The sequence below is a fragment of the Phasianus colchicus genome, chromosome Z (genome assembly GCF_987193195.1).
Source record: "Phasianus colchicus chromosome Z, bPhaCol1.hap1.1, whole genome shotgun sequence".
NCBI classification, from domain to species: Eukaryota; Metazoa; Chordata; class Aves; order Galliformes; family Phasianidae; genus Phasianus; species Phasianus colchicus.
In genome coordinates this window covers 57,637,228-57,655,060 of record NC_143476.1, presented here as the reverse complement: position 1 = coordinate 57,655,060, position 17,833 = coordinate 57,637,228, and the positions used below count along the sequence as shown (strand labels likewise).

General features: G+C 40.6%; 1 protein-coding gene across 1 annotated transcript; it reads right to left on the bottom strand.

Annotated features, from left to right (window-relative positions):
* Window positions 1-462: 462 nt before the first annotated feature.
* On the bottom strand, window positions 463-17,399 carry HACD4 (3-hydroxyacyl-CoA dehydratase 4). Its single transcript, XM_031609988.2, has 8 exons — window positions 16,670-17,399; window positions 15,218-15,360; window positions 13,498-13,601; window positions 11,680-11,807; window positions 7,484-7,596; window positions 4,865-4,971; window positions 4,146-4,277; window positions 463-3,358 (listed from the first exon to the last, which is right to left on the bottom strand). Exons 2-8 carry the CDS (start codon window positions 15,289-15,291, stop codon window positions 3,276-3,278), a joined length of 741 nt encoding a protein of 246 aa, XP_031465848.1. The 5' UTR covers window positions 15,292-15,360; window positions 16,670-17,399; the 3' UTR covers window positions 463-3,275.
* Window positions 17,400-17,833: the final 434 nt, after the last annotated feature.

The following is a 17,833-nucleotide window of genomic DNA, read 5'->3' as shown; positions in this document are numbered from 1 at the left end:
AGTCCTGACCTTTCCAGAAATTACATAAGGTGGAGTTGAAGTTACAGTGGCCTACTGTGGTCACACATTGAAAGCTTTCTTCCCTATATCTCCCTCTTGTCTGCCCCAAGTTACCTGTGCACCAGAAATGGGGGAAGTTTACTGTAAGTAACTTCATATGCTGGAGTTCCTTCTCACAGTGATTTCAAAGAATTGTTCTGTGATTCCAGCCTTTTAGCCAGCTATTAGAATCAGTGCAATGGAAGCAGAATACTTGTTTTAATATTTTTAATATTATATATATATATATATATATATATGATATGATATATATGTATTATTATATATATAATAATTATATATTATATATTATTTATATTGTTTTAATATTTTTATATTAAAACAAGCAAACATGAATATCTGTGCTGGGTTTGAGCAGGCTGGTTGCTGGATGCTTACCCAGCCTCCTAACCAGAACAGGAAGAAAATCTCAGAGGTAGGGCTGAGTCGAAGGCAGGGAAATTCACCATTTACCATCATGAGCAAAACAAACTTGAGTCAGGGGAAGATCAGTTTATTGCCAAATAAACATAGTGTGGTTATAAACAAATACAAAAACATTCCCTCCTACATGCTCAATTTCAATTCTTAATTCCTGTCAGGGGGGATGGGAAACAGGGATTGTGATATCACTTTGTCTTTTCAGCTGCTTTCTTCTCATACTGCACCCCTGCACTGCTGTGGGACCCCTCCTTCAGCATATGCACTGGTGCAGGCCCTGTTCATGCACTGTAGTATTTCAAGAGCTGTTCCAGCATGTGTCTTCACTGTGGAATTGGGGCCATCAAGAAAAGGCTGCTCCAGCATTTCCGTGGCTTCTTCAGTGAGTCCACATCCACTGCTGCAGTCCTTCATTGCTGCACTTGGAGTTCTGCTCTGTGCCAGGAGCACCTCCTGCTGCACTGTCCTTGGCACCCACAGGGCTGCTTCTCACACATTTTCACTCCTCTCCCTCACAGCTAGTATGCACAGTTTTTAACATTTTCTTAAATAACATTTTCACAGAAGCACTACTCACAATGCTAATAGGTTCATTGGTGTCCTGTGCTAGCTGTTTTGGAGTCATCTCATACCAGCCCTCTGGCCAGGTCACAGCTGTGAACCTCTTCTAACAGAAGCCATCCCTTGTGCTGCATAAACCCAATATAAGATGTCATGTTTCCTCCTACAGAGTCACTGAATAGTTGGAGGGGATCTTGAAGATTCTCCAGTTCCAACCGCCTGTTGTGAGCGGGTCTGCTTCCTACCAGCCCAGGCTGCCCAGGGCCTCACCCAATTTGGCCTTGAGCACCCCTACGGACGGAGAATCCACAATTTCTCTGGGCAGCTGTGCCAGTGCCTCACCATCCTCTGAGTATTCTAAGAACTTCTTTCTAACATCTAACACAAGTCTATTCCCCTCTACTTTAAAGCCAGTCTCCCTTGTCCTGTCCCTGTCAGACCATGTAAAGTGTCTGTCTCCTCTTGCTTATAAGCTCCCCAAGGTACTGGAAGGCTGCAATGACATCTCCCCAGAACTCATTCTTCTTCAGGCTGAAAAAGCCCAGCTCCCTCAGCCTCTCTTCATAAGAGAGGCTCTTCCACCCTCTGACCACCTTCACAGCCCTCCTCTGGACCCACTCCAACAGCTCCACATCCTTCCTGTACTATCAACTCTGGTTTTAGATCAAAAAGGTTCAACTGAATCACCAAGAGGGTAAATGTCCGTGTTTCACTCTGCATATTACAGTGTCATCCGATTGTGAAGTGTTCCTGTTTCAACTCTGTCCTTTGAAATTACCATCAACTTTCAGTTGCTTATCCTTTTCTTTGTTCAGACTGTCTGCATTTGGAGTGGTTTGGGTCAGGCAAAAGTCCAAAGTGAAAGTACCTCTGTTTCTGTAACAACATCTAAATTACTAACTCTTGTCTGCAGTGCTTTCAAAATACCCAGGGTCCCAATTAAACTATTGCATGTAGGATCCCGTTGCTTATGGTTTGCATTATATCCCAGTGGTCACAATAGTCTGCAGGCATTGTCTGCCACGTATATTAAATAAAAATTATAGTAGGTCAAGACCAGTCTCACTTGTCTGCTACTTAAAACAGTCTGAACACCCTCTTAAGAGCATGGTTTAGAAAGTTATACTAACAGCCTCTCTGTAATCTGATAGTGTTAATTTCCCCTTCAACTCCTCCATTGTTTCCCCAGTTTTCATTCAACTTAAAAAAAAAAAAACAAAAAACAAAAAAAAAAAACCTCAGTTTCTCCCCCAGCTCCATGAAGTAAAATGAAGGTATGATAGGAATATGGATGAAACATAAGAAACATTCCTATGCAGTTATTTCTGCAGCAAGTACAGTCTGTTTTATCCTTTTTACAGGGTTTCCTGGGCTGCCATATGTTCGTGACTCCCAAATTCAAAAGACTATGCTCTGGTTGCTTCCTCACAAGTCCAGTAGAAGTAAAAAAGGGAGTGAACTTAAGTAAAACTGGTAGAATTTTGCATATGACTTTTTTGATGGTCAGTATTTTCACATTATCAACTCACACTTCTATTGCTTATCTGTTTGCTGTTCAGCATGGAAGAAAAATCACATGAATGAAAAAGATTCTCAGTGTCTACCAGCACAGTGATGATAAGCTTTTCTTGGATATTTCAGTACCCGAGTACCTGATCTTTTGCCCTCATGGTTTACTTTGCTGGAATCTCTTTGGCAGAATGGGCCAGAGTCAGGGGTCTTTTGTGAATGTCTGAGGTAATCAGCATATGAATCTCATAGGATGCAAAGCTTCCAGCTTCAGCTCTTTGAGAGATCCCCATTATAGCCAATTTATATATAGAAGGCACATACATGCTTGCTTAATATAATACATTAAGTGTTGTTGTTGTTGTTACAGAATACCCGATGATGATGAAGCAAGAATTAACACCAAAATAAGGGTTGTTAGTGTAACTGTGGTGAAGGCACTCTTCTGTATTTTTTTTCCTGAGTCCTCTTTTATTAGAAAAATATTCATTTTTAAAAATCCTGACAATCGAAGTCAAAACTTTCAAAAGTAACAAGTTGTAATTCCAAGCTGCTCCATTTTTGAGGAGCACTAGAGATGTTTTTTTTTCTGAAGATTCAACACAGCTGGATGACGTGCATGCAAACAGGATTTATGCATGGAAAACCTTTGTCTCTTTTTCTCTGCCTATGACATGTACTAGCCCTCTGGGAATAAATTTCGTATTTCAAAACAAAGTATCAGCTTAGCTTCTTTTCTTTTTGGAGTTGCCTGTCTCTAGGTGAGCCTTCCTTTCTGAGAAGAGGTTCCGGATGATAAAGCACATACCTGAATTAAAACACAAAATGGTGTAAGAACAAGGGAAGGTAGTCCAAAGCACCCTCAGTTCATGTAGGAGGAATAATACAAGCCTTTGTATGGCAACTCTGAACAGTCCCTTTCATGAACATAAAATCTGAACACTACATTACAATGACGAGATTCTTCCAATTAGCCTCAAAGCCAATAACAGAACAAAGGCTTAGCCGCAAGGTTAGTTGTAGTCCAAATTTTACAACAGTACACTGCTGTGAAGGAGAAAAAGCTCAGTTTATATGCAATTTTTGGCTTTTTTAAAATCCACACAAGTTTTAATATAGATGTAAGTCTTCACATCAATTGAGAGTAATGAGTGAGAAAGCATAGCACAGAATATGACCAAATAGGAACTGATTAAAAAGAAAACTTCCAAAGTTTGTATAAGGCTAAGATAATTTAAGAACTTTATATACGTATATATACGTATATGTGTATATATATATATATATATATATATATAAATGTATGTATTTATATATATATATGTATGTATATGTATATTTATATATATGTATATATATATATATATACATCTCTCCAACACACACACCATGTTTCTTGCAAAATCAATTATTTGTGCATAAAAACATCTGAATTCAAATCAACTGGGCATGACCCATCCTGCAGTACCCTACAGGAGGTATTGCAAAGAAAGTTAGTTACTGAAAGGAGCTACACTGATTTGATTGTGATTTTTAGTTGTCAAGGGCACTACACTTGTGTTGAGACCTGGCTTTCTGAAGGATGAGATACTTACCTGTAAACAGCACTAGCAGGTACATTTTCAGAACATAGGGGAAGTAGACTGAGAAGGCAAATGGAAATGGCAGCTTGACGGAGTATGTGCCAAAGGTTTCAAAATAAGGCAGTGATACACAGATCACAAATGCTGCAAAATAACATGGTAAGCCTTTAGTCAAAAGAAGTGGAAGATCATCGTAAAAAAGACCAATAAGGCACAGATAACCATACTGTATGCTGAATTTACCACGTCATTTATGTGCACAGGTATACATTCCATGAGTTCAGTTTTGTAGGTCTGAGAGTTCTATTAACACAAGAATTAGGAGATTTTACTATTCGTAAAAAAATTCTGCCACTGCTTCAGCTGTGCTGCTGCCTATATGATCTCAGTGGGCACATTTCCCAATGTAGGCATGATAAGTGGCTAGGAAAGCTAAGCTGATAGTGTCAGCCTCAGTGGGGAAAAAAAGCAGCACCGTTATTTGTAGGCTAACACAGTCAGTCTGGCATCTGTGTGTTTTACCATACTCTTAAAAAACAGAGAACTCCTAAGAAGAAAGAAGTTACAGAAAAGACAAGTGACACAAAGGTTAATTAGACTGTACAAAAACATTTATGTCTGCTTTGGCAACACAGAAGTGTCTTAGAAATACAAATGACAATTCAACAGATTAAATTTTATTGGAGAGGATATAAATTAATCTGTGTTGGTCCCCCATCCCATCTCCATACCTTTAGCCAGAACTGAAAGTGGATAGAGCAGGATGCACAGTGAGAAGTTCAGCCATGTCAGTGGTAAGTACTGTATTTCCATCCTTGCCAACATGTTGTAAGTGTACCTACAGCAAGAGGAAGAGTAGGTGATTTCAGATGGAATAAGCATGTCTTTAAAGAAGCATTACTGAAAAATCTGAGGGGGTTGCAGAACAGTATGGGATTATCCATCTGAGAATATTTCAGAGCATAACTTCAGAAATCTTGTTCATACTCTCATTCAGGTTGAAAATGGATGGTTCACAGTTTTCAGAAGTGTTATTTGCAGTGCTAACCTGGAGCAGGCAGACAGCAAGACTGCTCTCCAGCCCAAAGTGCACATGATTCCAACTCAGTCCATCAGACAACAGATTTCAGATGGGCACGTTACAAGAGAGGGGCATGTGCAGCAAGACTGCTGGTTGGATTAAGAAAATGCTGATATATGTCTGCTGGAATGGTTACAGCACTGCTAGAGACTGAACAGCTGAGTGCACACAGGTATTTACTCTTCTGTAATATGGCTGCCCCTCCCTTGGGCCTCAGAAGGTACAAAAAATATATATATATAGTAGTAACACTCCAATGCACTTCAGCATTTTATTCTTACTGTGGCTGCTGATGTTGATGTCTCCCACGAGGAGACCTGAATGCCTAGGACCTCAGTCTCCAAAAGTGAGCTAAAGATAGAGAGTTTCTGTGACCTATAAGTAATAAATGGCTTTCCGGACAGTGCAGAAGCTTGTCTATTCATTTTTTTGGCCTGAAAGGCTCTTTGTCCCGTGGTAATGCTAGAGATATCTAAAAAAGGATAAACCAGTGTTAACCAGAACTGTTTCTGACAGATAAAGCCAGCATTAAACAAACCTCATATATCTTCTACTAATTAATTAGACTAATTCCTGGAATGTAGGAGACTGGCAGGCTAGAAATGTATCAGTTTCTCTCAAGCTTATCCTATAAAACTTCTCTCTTTTTTAAGTTAGTGATTCTAAGGCTTAACCTCAATCCAGTGGAAAAGGCGACAGCTACTCCCTCTCTATATACCTCCCTGGACTGTCTATGATATAAGCAAGAAAGCTCAGATATGGAAAACTTTGCAGTATTTGCCATCAGTGTATCATTAGCCCTAATGCACGGGGTATTTATGTCCCTAAAGAACTGTGTGCTAGAGTTTGGTAATACTTCAAGACTCATGTGCTGAGAGATGGAATAATGTATAATGCTCCTCTGAGTTGCTAGACCACAGCACAGATGTTGTAAAATAAACCAGTTAAGATGTCTAAGTCAGCAGGAGTTATTTTATGCATTCATGTTTTAATTGTACACTTGCTGCTTGCTGCTTCCAACCACTATATCCTATCTACCTATCAAAGAGCCACTGTTACTGCCATAAAGTTGGATTCTGTTGTTCAACAATAATGTAAAATAATTATGTATTTACAGGACTATTATGCATCAACAGGACTGTATAGCCAATATTATTTACACTTTTGGCCTCTCCCTGGCTGTGCAGATTGTTTTCATTTGAAATTAAGTTCTACTCTGTTGGCTTTACTAAATTAAAAAATAAATAGAGTGGTGATCCAAACAAGATAACAAGTGGTTTATTAATGCATGTAGTACAAACAGATTTTATTTCAGCTTCAGACTTTCTTATCAATCCTACCAGCTATTTTCCTTTTCCAGGTCTGTTGTAACAAACATTTCTTCTATTGCTCAAATACCTACTCTCCAGTCAGCCCTCAAAATGATGTATTCGAAATAGCAGAGGACTATTTTAGATGGATAGGCAGTGTGTAACCCATAAAAAAATCTGCTCCTGTTGGGAGGTTATCATGTAGGCTTTGCCTTGTTTGAATGCTTAATACCATCTACCCTCCTTGCTGTCAGTCTACCAACTGAGGCTCACAGAAGCTTAAGTAACATTTGAAAAACGTTACTGACTGCACATATCAAAGCAAAAATCAGCAAGATGGAATTTGCACTGTTATATTACACCATGGTCATCACACAAATCTTTTGAGATAAAAATCCTCAACTGTGTTGTGTCCTTTTTGTCTCTTGTGAGTTCTCCCTATGCGTGTAGCTACACCAAAATTCTCGCTCTCTGTAGCAGGAGCTCCGTGGCTTTCCATATAAAGCACAGTGCAATTAAATGCAGAATAACTTTTCAATCTCAGGAATAACTTCTGCAGGTGCTGCCTTACTGTGCCAACTGTCTTGATCAACATGACATATTAAAACAAATAGCTGTGCCCTTAATTACTAAAGCAATGGGATTGTAAATCACACTGGGAAACTGCCATTCCTCAGTAGATTGCTAGGATTTTCTTCATTCTTTTTGTTAAGAAAGTCCTTTGAACTAGAAATGTTAATGCACTGATTTGCTTCTGTAAATTGCTCTGTCTCTCAGATATGTCAATTATTATAAAAATTAGTAAGCAGCTTATCAAGTCTAACCTTTTTTTAAAATAGAAAAAAACTTTTTTTTGACAATTTCAATATAGTGAAATGATGAACCTACAACACAGTGGTGAGGCTTTTTTTGCAAGAACAAACCACTTTCCCTTCACAGTTTCACTACTGACTTCTTACCTGACCATATCTAATAAATTCCAAAGGAAAAATAAAACACACACAATGTATTTCCCTTGAACTTCTTCCTGACTGTTGATCACGACAAACAACACAATTATTCTCTCAGTGATCTGAAAGGAAAAAAAGAATTGTGAACTTGGGCTAGCATCTTCAATAACTCTCATTTATATGCTATTTTAGCAAAACTGTATGCCAGACAGCACTAATGTCACATTCCCAGCACTGTTTCCATAGCTTGGAGATCTGAATCTTGAAGGATCTCCCTCACGGGAGATTTCCAAAAATTAGGATGAAAAGTTAAATTACTTGGTTTTCTTCCTTTCTTATTCCTGGATAGAAGAAATGGTTTTTACCTCATCGTTTATATCAATTGTTGACATAACATTTATGACATAACATTTTCCTAATGGCTGACCCTTAGCTGATCCAAAAGGTATTCCTTTACAAATGAAAAGATATAAAATAGATTGAACAGGCAGTGCTCCAGCTTAAAACATATTGTAGCAATATTACAGCTCAATAATTTAAAAATAAGTGTGTTTTGTTTTTTGGGGGGGGTTTTGCAAGTAAAAGAAGTGGAATATTGAATGGGATTGTGTGCTGCAGAGAATAAATAGAAAAGAAACTGAGTTAAAAGGATTTTGGTGAAGAATGGTAAAGGAGTACAGTGCTGGTACTGGGGGCAGTTTGTTACAGACCCTAAAATCAGGCTGTGCTGTGGAGAGAGAATTCTGCAATTCTGTTAGTGTGAAAGATACTTCAAGGAATTGCCACAGGGAATGTCTCACCTGAAGACAAAAGTTTTATCACAACAATGAAAAGTTCAACACATTTTTCTCTGTGAGAGCTGGCAGATTTTCCAAAGAATCACTTGCTAATCAGGACGTGGTGCTGGGTGGAAAAGTGCTACAAAAAACAGAGGCTGAGTGGCTGGAAACTGATGCCATTCCAATGAGGCAAGAGGACATGCAGTAGGATGCCATTCCAATGAGACAAGAGGACATCCATCCCCAATCTCAGAACGATGAGCACTGGCCAATGTAGCCAGTATTAACAGAGCAGCTTCATGGTCTCAGAGCAGGAGTGGCTGTGGTGCTCCTCTCCTTGGGCACAGACTGATACACAAGAGGCAGCAAGTACTGTCTGACTGGAGCTCAAAGACATATCCTCCACCACAGGACTCTTGTTTGGAAAGGACAGAGCTGGGGAAATAAGCCACCTTGACTGCACAAAATGAAGCCAACGATCAGACTGTAAAGCAGGTTAAGTGCCTGCAATAGTGGGGAACTGACCATGACAGAGCAGGTTCTGGGCAGGTCTTCTGCTCCTGCTAAACACCAGTCTCAGCCAACATGCCGTGAGATGCACAAAGCAGCCATGGAGTCTGAAAGTGAAAACCACCCGTGGTCTTGCAATGGAGCAAACTTGTGAGGATACTCTTGTGAGCATGCAAGTCTAGCTGCCAGTGTGGTTGTGATGGCTTCAGGAAGATGGACAGCATACTTCATTTCCACACCAACAAAGAGGTTGCCTTTCTACTTATACCTACTCCCTGTCAAAACACTGTGCCCTTTTCTTTCATAGCACTCACAATTTGGGTTACCCATTCAAATGATGGGATAGTGAGAGTCCAGAGAGATCTGAAGCAAGGGAAAGGACACAGTGCTACCTGAGGAAGAGGCACTTCCAGGAAATGTCACTTGGTGTGAGCCTAGGCACACATATCTGTAATTGTGTAAATACATATGTGTGCACACATACACGAATGTATATACCTAGGTTTACATACATATACAAACTGTTAAGATGCAGCTCATTTGTATAGATCATCTGTCTCTTGCACAAATGAAAATACATCCTTTTCTGTCACTACTCCCTTAAAAAAAAAAAAAAGTAGCAAAACCAGAAGTCCAGTGTTTTCATGTTCAGAAAAGGGAAGTATGTGCTAACACATCACAAAGCATAAATAAAACGGTTTCATTTTTAATTCCTTCTTGATCTTTGTGTTAAACTGGAGTTTCCTTCCTGTCCCAGCACTGGTCTCTCACAGGATACAGCAAGTGCTGTAGAAGAGGGTAAATTTGCACAAGGCAGCCTGGGCATTTAAATAAGTAAGTGAAACAGAACAGATCAGACTAGCTGAGGCTTGGGCAGGAGCAGGTTTGCACATTCACTTCCATTTACTAACAACAGTGACTATGCAGTATCATTAGTACCTGAAACTCTTAGAAACACCAGTCTTTCCCTACATCTCTTGCTGAAGTACCAGTGCCATCTGTTTTTACTCCCTGGGCAGAAGAATACTACATTTCACTGCTTTGGCAACTGCAATGACACGTGATACCCTGTCTCCTGGCCTCTTCTCAGTCACCCAGTCTGCAAATGCCATGAGGGACATTCATTTGCACCAGCTTTGTGGCCCTCCCTTCACTTCCCTTTCTCAAGAGCACCCATCACATGAGAACTGTCTTTCTTTTGCTGTGTGGCTTGGCCTTGACCTACCTTCTTCTCACAATTCTGGCGGTCTGAAACTGTCCCTCAATGAGGCTGTCCGAAATTGGTTTTTCTGAAAACACCCCTGAGCTTGCTTTTGCACTGTCTGTAATGTGTATCTAGACGTGTTCCCTGCAAATTCTTCATTCACACTCCACTAAAAGCTTCTTTCTGCAATATAGTCTGCAGAAAAATCAGCTGTCACAGGGTTGCATTTGTAGCTGGTTTTATTGAAGGTGATGTTACCTCTGTCCATGTGCTCCCACAGCACTGCCATTGCCACCTGTTCTCATCTCTGAGATGAACTTAACTGTGGATGTGCATGAACATGCACACCCCCAGGGATGCATCTAAGGATACTGTTTACACTTACAGTCAGAACCAGCAATGGAAAAAAAGAACTGCACAACCACTACCAAATTATTGCAGCCTTACAGTGCACTATTGGCAGTAGCCCAGCAGGCTGTGGTAGGATAAGCCTCTCTACCATTTTTTCCCAGTGCATTATGGAAAATATCTCCTCTTCCCAAGATGCAGAGGAAGACATGGCAAAGAATTAATGTAAGCACACAGATGCCTAAGCTGTACTGTCACAGCAAAAACAGACCAACACAAATGAAAACAGCCTGTATTCAGAAGTCTGTGCACCTTATCTGGATAGCATGAAAGTGATGTTAATATCAAGATAAGACAGTTTTTTTGAGGGGGAAATAGCCAAGTAAAGATCCAAATATATCTTTACCAAAGGGCAAACGCTGAGAGTCACAGTGCCAAACCTTTCCCTGACTCACCTTGTTAATGTTGCCCTGGATAATACTGCACTATGGCAGTACCCAAGAAAGATCACTGTTTTCTCGCTCACACTTCACATCTGCTATCTTCTGTGCTGGCTCACAGCAGTGTGTGTGCAGGCTTCCCTGATCTCTGCTTCCATTGGGATGAGTGTGAAAAGAACGGACCATGTCAGGGTTAAGGAATGTGTAAACTCTGCCTGGGTAGACCTCACTCTAATGCCACGCAGGCTTACTGGACTGCTCTTCTCTCCAAGAAATGATATGAAATTTTTTAAAGGATTATACATATATGAGATTGGATGCTTTTAAAATAAAATAAAAAAAAAAAAAAAAATCCTGATTAGTATAAGAATGTATGGATTTAAGCAGGGAGAAAAAGCAGTTAATTGTTTTTGGCAAATTTGATACCATACTGCATGAGCAGCATGAAGAACAGAGATCTCTACCAGTCAGTCCATCTCTAATGGAGATTTTAAAAGAGGAACATCTTCACCCTTGTAATATGTCACTTGGCAAAAATGGACTATTCAGAAAACTAAAAACACAACTAACTTACTCTTAGTCTTCTACCTTCTGACTGCAGAGAGCAACACCAGTTTCACCATTATTCAAATGTTAAAGATTAGAAAGATTTGAAGGTAAATTCAAGTCAACAGTTTTACTTTTTCTGATGCATTAAAAAAAAAAATTCCAAAACCTAGTTGAACTCCCAACAGAAAGCAAGAGGACAGTATAAAAAACACCAGCAAACCACAGAATTACAGGGGCTGGAAGGGACCTCAAGATATCATAATGCTCAACCTGCTGCTAAAGCAAAATAAATCGCACAGGTAGACATCCAGACCTTTCAGAGTAGCATGGCTAGTTCAGAATTACATATGTTGTAGAATACAGCCAAGGACATACCTGCAAAAACCTGGGGAAGAGACGGCTTTTATCAATGCCAATGAGAATGTGTAGGATCTCCAGTACAGATAACAACTGACAAAGGCGCATCACAAGCCCAATGGAGTAAAATGTGTCGGCCAATGAATCTACAGGCAAAATAAAGAAGAAAATTGGAATTGGTTACAAAGAAAAAATCCAGACTAACTGCTGAGTTTGATTCCGCCTGTTGCACCTGGAAATTACAAGAAATAGAGTTCATATTGTACCAAAATTTCAGGTAGCAGAAGCAGAGATTTAGAGAGGGAAAAAGGCAGCCTGCTGTGTCTGCAGATCATAGAATCACAAAATCACAAGGTTGGAAAGGATCTAAAAGATCACCCAGTTCAACCGTCCTCCCATTACCATTGCTACCACAAGCTACTAAACCAGATCTCACAGCTCCTCATCCAGACACCTCCTGAACACTGCCAGGGACAGCGATTCCACCACCTCCCTTGGCAGGCCATTCCAGTGCCTGACCACTCTCTGAGAGAAGTTGTTCTTCCTTATGTCTAACCTAATCCTCCTCTGGTATAACTTGTGGCCAGTTCCCCGGGTCTTGTTTGTTGCCTGGGAGAAGAGGCCAAACCCCTCTTCACCACAACCTCCCTTCTGGAAGTTGTAGAGTGCAATGAGGTCTCCCCTGAGCCTCCTCTTCTCCAGACTAAACAACCCCAGCTCCCTCAGCCACTCCTCATAGAACTTGTGCTCCAGACCCTTCAACAGTTTCGTTGCCCTTCTCTGGACAAGTTCCAAGGCCTTGATGCCATTCTTGCAGTGAGGGGCCCAAAACTGAACACAGTACTTGAGGTGCGGCCTCACCAGTGCTGAGTACAGGGGGATGATCACCTCCCTGCTCCTGCTGGCCACACTATTTCTAATGCAGGCCAGGATGCCGCTGGCCCTGTTGGCCACCTGGGCACACTGTCAGCTCATGTTCAGCCGAGCATCAACCAACACCTCCAAGTCCCTTTCCTCTTCACAGTCATCCAGCCACTTGTCCCCAAGCCTGTAGTGCTGCATGGGGTTGTTGTGGCCAAAGTGCAGGACCCGACACTTGGTCTTGTTGACCCTCATCCCATTTGTCTTAGCCCAGCGATCCAGCCTATCCAGATTCCTCTGAAGGGCCTCCCTACCCTCAGGCAGATCTCACACAGAGGCAGGAAACAGAGAGAAGAATGAGAGTGTCTATATTTGATGCACTGGCAGACACTGCACAGGATATGTTGGTTCACAGATATCCCTTTAGGATATTTCTAAACATGAAAAAGCATAAAATATGGGGAGATGCTGAAGTTCCTGCCTGTATCTGTACCCATGATACCTCCTAAATCAACAAGACCACAAAATATGTATGTTATGTATCCACAACTGCCAAAACTATTTTGAATTTCCAGTCATTTGTTTTCTATTTTTGTGCATTAACTTCAGACAACTAAAACTGAAAGAGAAATATGCTGTGAAGTTTTGGGAGATGCAAAGTTGTGTGCAGTAATTACAAAGATCTTCCCTCCCAGTGGCTTCAATTGGACTGATACTCACTATAATGACTTGACCTATTCACATATAGGTCTGCATCTAAATCAAATGTTGCTGGCACTGAATATTAAAAAGCTCAAATTTTGATGCAATATACAAGTAAATTGTTCATCCTTTTTAATGAAAAGAAACAATGCTTTTCTTAATTAAAATTACAGCCCATGGTATTCGACAGAGCTATATATGTCTACATTTTCTTAAGTTTCTCTATACTACCGCCTTCTAAAATATTTAAGGGAAATACAGAACGAATCCTACCTTTTCCAAACGACATGTACCTGATGATCATATTTGTAAATATCCAGGAATGCCCACAGAATTGCATCAGGTCATACACAAAGAGGTAGGTCTTCACGGTAAAGCTGTGGAGGTGAAAATGTTAAAGCAAACTGTATTATTTAAATACAACTCCAAAAATAATGCCTTCCACTTAACTCCATGGAAATTAAAACAGATGCAAAGAGCACAAAAACGCTATTTGATAGAGCAAATTCTCAGCTGTGTCATTCTGCACACTTTCAAGTTACATTTAATAAATTGAATCATCTGTTGAAGCAGACAAATTTTTACAGATATTCTGATTTTATTTTAATAGATAATCACAGAATCACAGAATGTCAGGGATTGGAAGGGACCTTGAAAAATCATCTAGTCCAAATGATCTGATTATAGAATGCCATAGGTTCTGGAGATATTTAATTTCAATTCCCATAAATACATTTTCTTCTCACTTATTTTGTAGAGGGATGATTGTCTGTCTTCCAGCTACAAAAAGGACTATCTTTTTTGGAAATGAATTTATTAATTTTTTTATTAGAATTCATCACAGTGTGTTTCACCAATTGGTTCTCTGTCTCAGTAAGTACTAAGATATCTTGCTCCTTGATCCCATGTGTTTGTGTCATCCTGAAATGTCTGCCACCAAACGTTTTCTCCTTTATGTCCACACATAAACAAAGTGAATTTCTATGCTTTGGAATATCTGAACATTATAAATGAATATAATTCATTCCCAATATTGTACTAAGGTTATAAATAACAAGAATATGGATGGTTGTGTTGTTTTGTTGGTGGTATTTTTGTTGTTGTTTTCCAAACTGACTTAGTTAATCTGACCTAGATTTTTAATCAAAGTATATCCTATGGTTATCATAGTAAATGCCTTTCTTCCTCTCTTCCTGATACACAGGATGGCTGCTATTCCAATAATTACTTCTACAAGCACAGAAGGATTTGCTGGCACAATTTGCCTCCAAAGAGATATCAGTGCACTTTGATACTATGAAAGTAGGACACTGAAGGTCCAAGACAAGAGATAATCCGTAAACTTTTATTTTGTGAAAACTATGATACAGCTGAATTGGACTGAAATCCAGTGAGACCAAGTGACCTAAAATTCCACCTGCTTTCTTGCTAGACATGTGGTAAAAGAAAAAAAAAAAAAAGAAAAACAAGTGGGATGCTGTACATGGCAAAAAGACAAAAAAATATATATTGTTGGGATTTACTGCCTTATTACTGTAGCCTGTAATGGTAGGAAAGTTATAGAAATCATCATAAAAATTTTAAGGCTTTCCAGTCAGCATCTCTGCCAGTCCGTTTGGCCCCATACTGCCATGTGGGCTTTGCACTGAGTACATGGTCTCTCTCTTCTTCTGGAGCTTATCACATCTGCTAAATCTCTCTCTTTTCCTCAGAACTTGTCTTTCAGAAGTTCAGGCTTTTATTTTCTGAATTCTTCTTCCATCCACTGGCTAGATATTATCATATTAGCAATTTTTAAACAGCCTAATCTTAGCTAAGCAGAATGTAACCAAGATGTTTGTAACTGCAGCTTCATGCTAGCATTTAGTTGTTATGGCACCCATTCTATGTTAAACTCATGACCTTTTAAATGTACATGATGTTGTTATAGAGAGCCCCATTATTGCCCATGAAGCATAGAGAAGTACTGGCAGGAACTGTGCTATTTTGTTACCTGGAAGACTGATCTCTCATGTGTTGATGTTCTTTGAGTGAAGGAACTCTCCTGATCTCAAAATGGGGTTTCATCCCACTGTGTTAATACTTACACAAAAGTTACCAAGACCAAAGAGATTACTTTGACAGATGCGAATAAATCTGCAAAGAATAAAAGGTAGTATCAGTTTAATCACAGGAAATGGAAATGTAATTGTTCCCTGTGATCTTCCTCACCTACAGGGTGTTAAGGCCAGACCCTTCTCCTAGGTAATCAGGAGCAGATTGAAGTTAACCTATCACCCTGTTCTGTCAGTTTTGTGTCACAAGATAAAGTTCATCCACATGCTTCTGTTTGACTGGCCACTGGCAGAAGAGATTTTAATTAGAGGTTTTAATTAGATTTCCTTCTCTGCTCAACTCACAGCAGGCACCACTCCACATTCACCTCACAGAGCCTGTGGCTGCAGCACCCTTGCAGGAAAAGCATAGACCAGCAAGTCCAGCAACTGCCTGTGGACAGCAGTTCAGTTTAGGCTCACTGACTGACCTTGCCAATCTCATTCTGCCTCCTCAGTGCCTGGTTTGCAAAATGGAGTTTCTACTGCCTTTGTTGTCTGTAGTATGGTGCACTTCAGTGCTTCCAGATTGCTTTTAATGTTTCTCAGACTGAAGGCATTGCACATCACAGTACTCTGATAACAGGTGAAAGAAAAAGACATGGGACTTGCAGTAAAGAGATACAGAAGGTCTGTTGTTTTGGTTTTCAATTCCACATTACCTACTGTGACTTATTTTATAACACATACACTGAAATGCTAGCAATCAATACTGCCTTGCATAGTGGCAGTGCTCACCTTTCCCTCTCTGGCTCTGAGCTGGAAACCTAGAACCCTAGGTGAAACACTGGTTTTCTGATCTTATTCTGATCTTATACAGGCAAGACGTTCTGAAGCTTCTTTTCCTCCCTGCTGCTCAGCAGCAGAACCATGACACCGTGGCTGGGCAGCGGGTCAGCCTGCACCTTGTTCAGTGGCTGTGCCAAATGAGGCCTCCCCCAGGGGTCCACCCTTCCCAACCAGGGCCTATGTGGGCTGGGCACTTCCCTGCCACGGCAACAGCTGCACTCCTGGTTGCATTCCCTGAGCCCAGACCGGCTCGTTGCACGTGACAAAGCAGCCCTTGCCTTGAAACCAGGCAACAATGTTTTTTTAGATTTATTTAATTCTCTAGAAAAGGTCTGCTAGAAAAGCCCCTTCACGGTTTCCTTCTAAGTCACACTGGTCTGAACTTCTGCCCCTTCCCCCTCCCACCCTGTGGGAAGCTGCAAGTGCTGCAGCTCAGGAAGGAGAGCTGCTGAGACCCTGCACGAAAGACATGCTTTTCTCTCACAGGCAAATCCCGCTCTGCTTTGTTTTTCCTTCCTTTTCCTGATGAGCAGCCTAGGACATCTCTGCACAAGCGACATTACCTGTCACGGGGGTCAGACTGCTGCAACTGCTCCTGATCTTCCTCCTTTTTTCTCTTCACAGCTGCAGCAGCTGTTCGCTGGGATATCACCCCTCCTCTTTCCTCTTCCCCCACCCACAACGTCACTCTTTTGTAGCACTAAGCAGGAACAGTACTGCACTTCCGAGAAGGGAGTTTCTAACCTCAAACGTCTCCACGCTGCCAGCCATGCTCCTCACACAGCCTAGCCCACCCTACTCTCACCTGGCCCAGCCTAGCCCAATTTATCCTAACTTAGCCTACTGTACCCTACCCAACCCTAACCCAACCTTGCCTAGCTACTTCAGGCTAGCCAAGTCTAACTTGATCTAAATCTAATTTGGCTTTTTCCCTGCACCAATAAGCTACTCTGTAAATCCCACTAACTTCGTTTTCCAAGACAGAGCAATATTTTGAGTGATCACTCAAACACAAAATTATTTTTTTTTCTCTTCTGGTTAAATAGTCAGTGCTACAACAATGCTAACAAGGAAGGCTGGCAGCATAGCATAAAGGGGGCACTTTACTTCAGATAGAGGAAATAATTTTCCATTTCTTACCCAGAAGTATCTATTAATTCATGCCCCTGTGAAATATGGACACTACTGACAGGGGAAATGCATATGTACAAGATTCCTGCTGCCCTTAAGTCTTTTGAATATCTCAATATAAATTAGATGAAAATCATCAACAATTATTATAATAATATATAAACTGCCTTCTGGCAATCAATATTTTCCCACTCACACTCACAATGAAGCATATCCCACCTTACAGGAGGTTTAAAGTTTAGTACTGTGAAAAAGTCACCAAGGACATAATGACTATATAGTAGGATTTCATGCAAAAGTACAAGAAGTCTGGGGGATGCTATCCTATGTCTTGTCTGCAAGTAGTGTGGAGCAACCACCTCCATCCTGCCATGTCCCAAAGAGGCAAGAATTCCCTCCCTCCATGCAACCAGGTGATTTCTCTTGGGGGGATTCTGTGTTTTCCCTGGCTGCATCTCCACTCCTGGTACCTCCATGGTAGGGTCACACAGGCATGCAGAGCTCTCCTGCTGGTGTGGTACTCTCTTCTACATTTTTTTCTTGGCTAAGTATTCATTTTTTTAGGAGAAAATAATAGATCAGTATTAAACAAATGG

Bases quoted from the DNA above. Each gene is read 5' to 3' on its own strand.
- HACD4 (XM_031609988.2), bottom strand. From the start codon at position 15,291: ATGAAACCCCATTTTGAGATCAGGAGAGTTCCTTCACTCAAAGAACAT. The intron at 7,597-11,679 runs GTATGTCCTTGG...TTTTCCTTTCAG, and splicing joins TCTTCCCCAGGTTTTTGCAG to ATCACTGAGAGAATAATTGT. The intron at 3,359-4,145 runs GTAAGTATCTCA...GTTTTAATTCAG, and splicing joins CCTGCTAGTGCTGTTTACAG to GTATGTGCTTTATCATCCGG.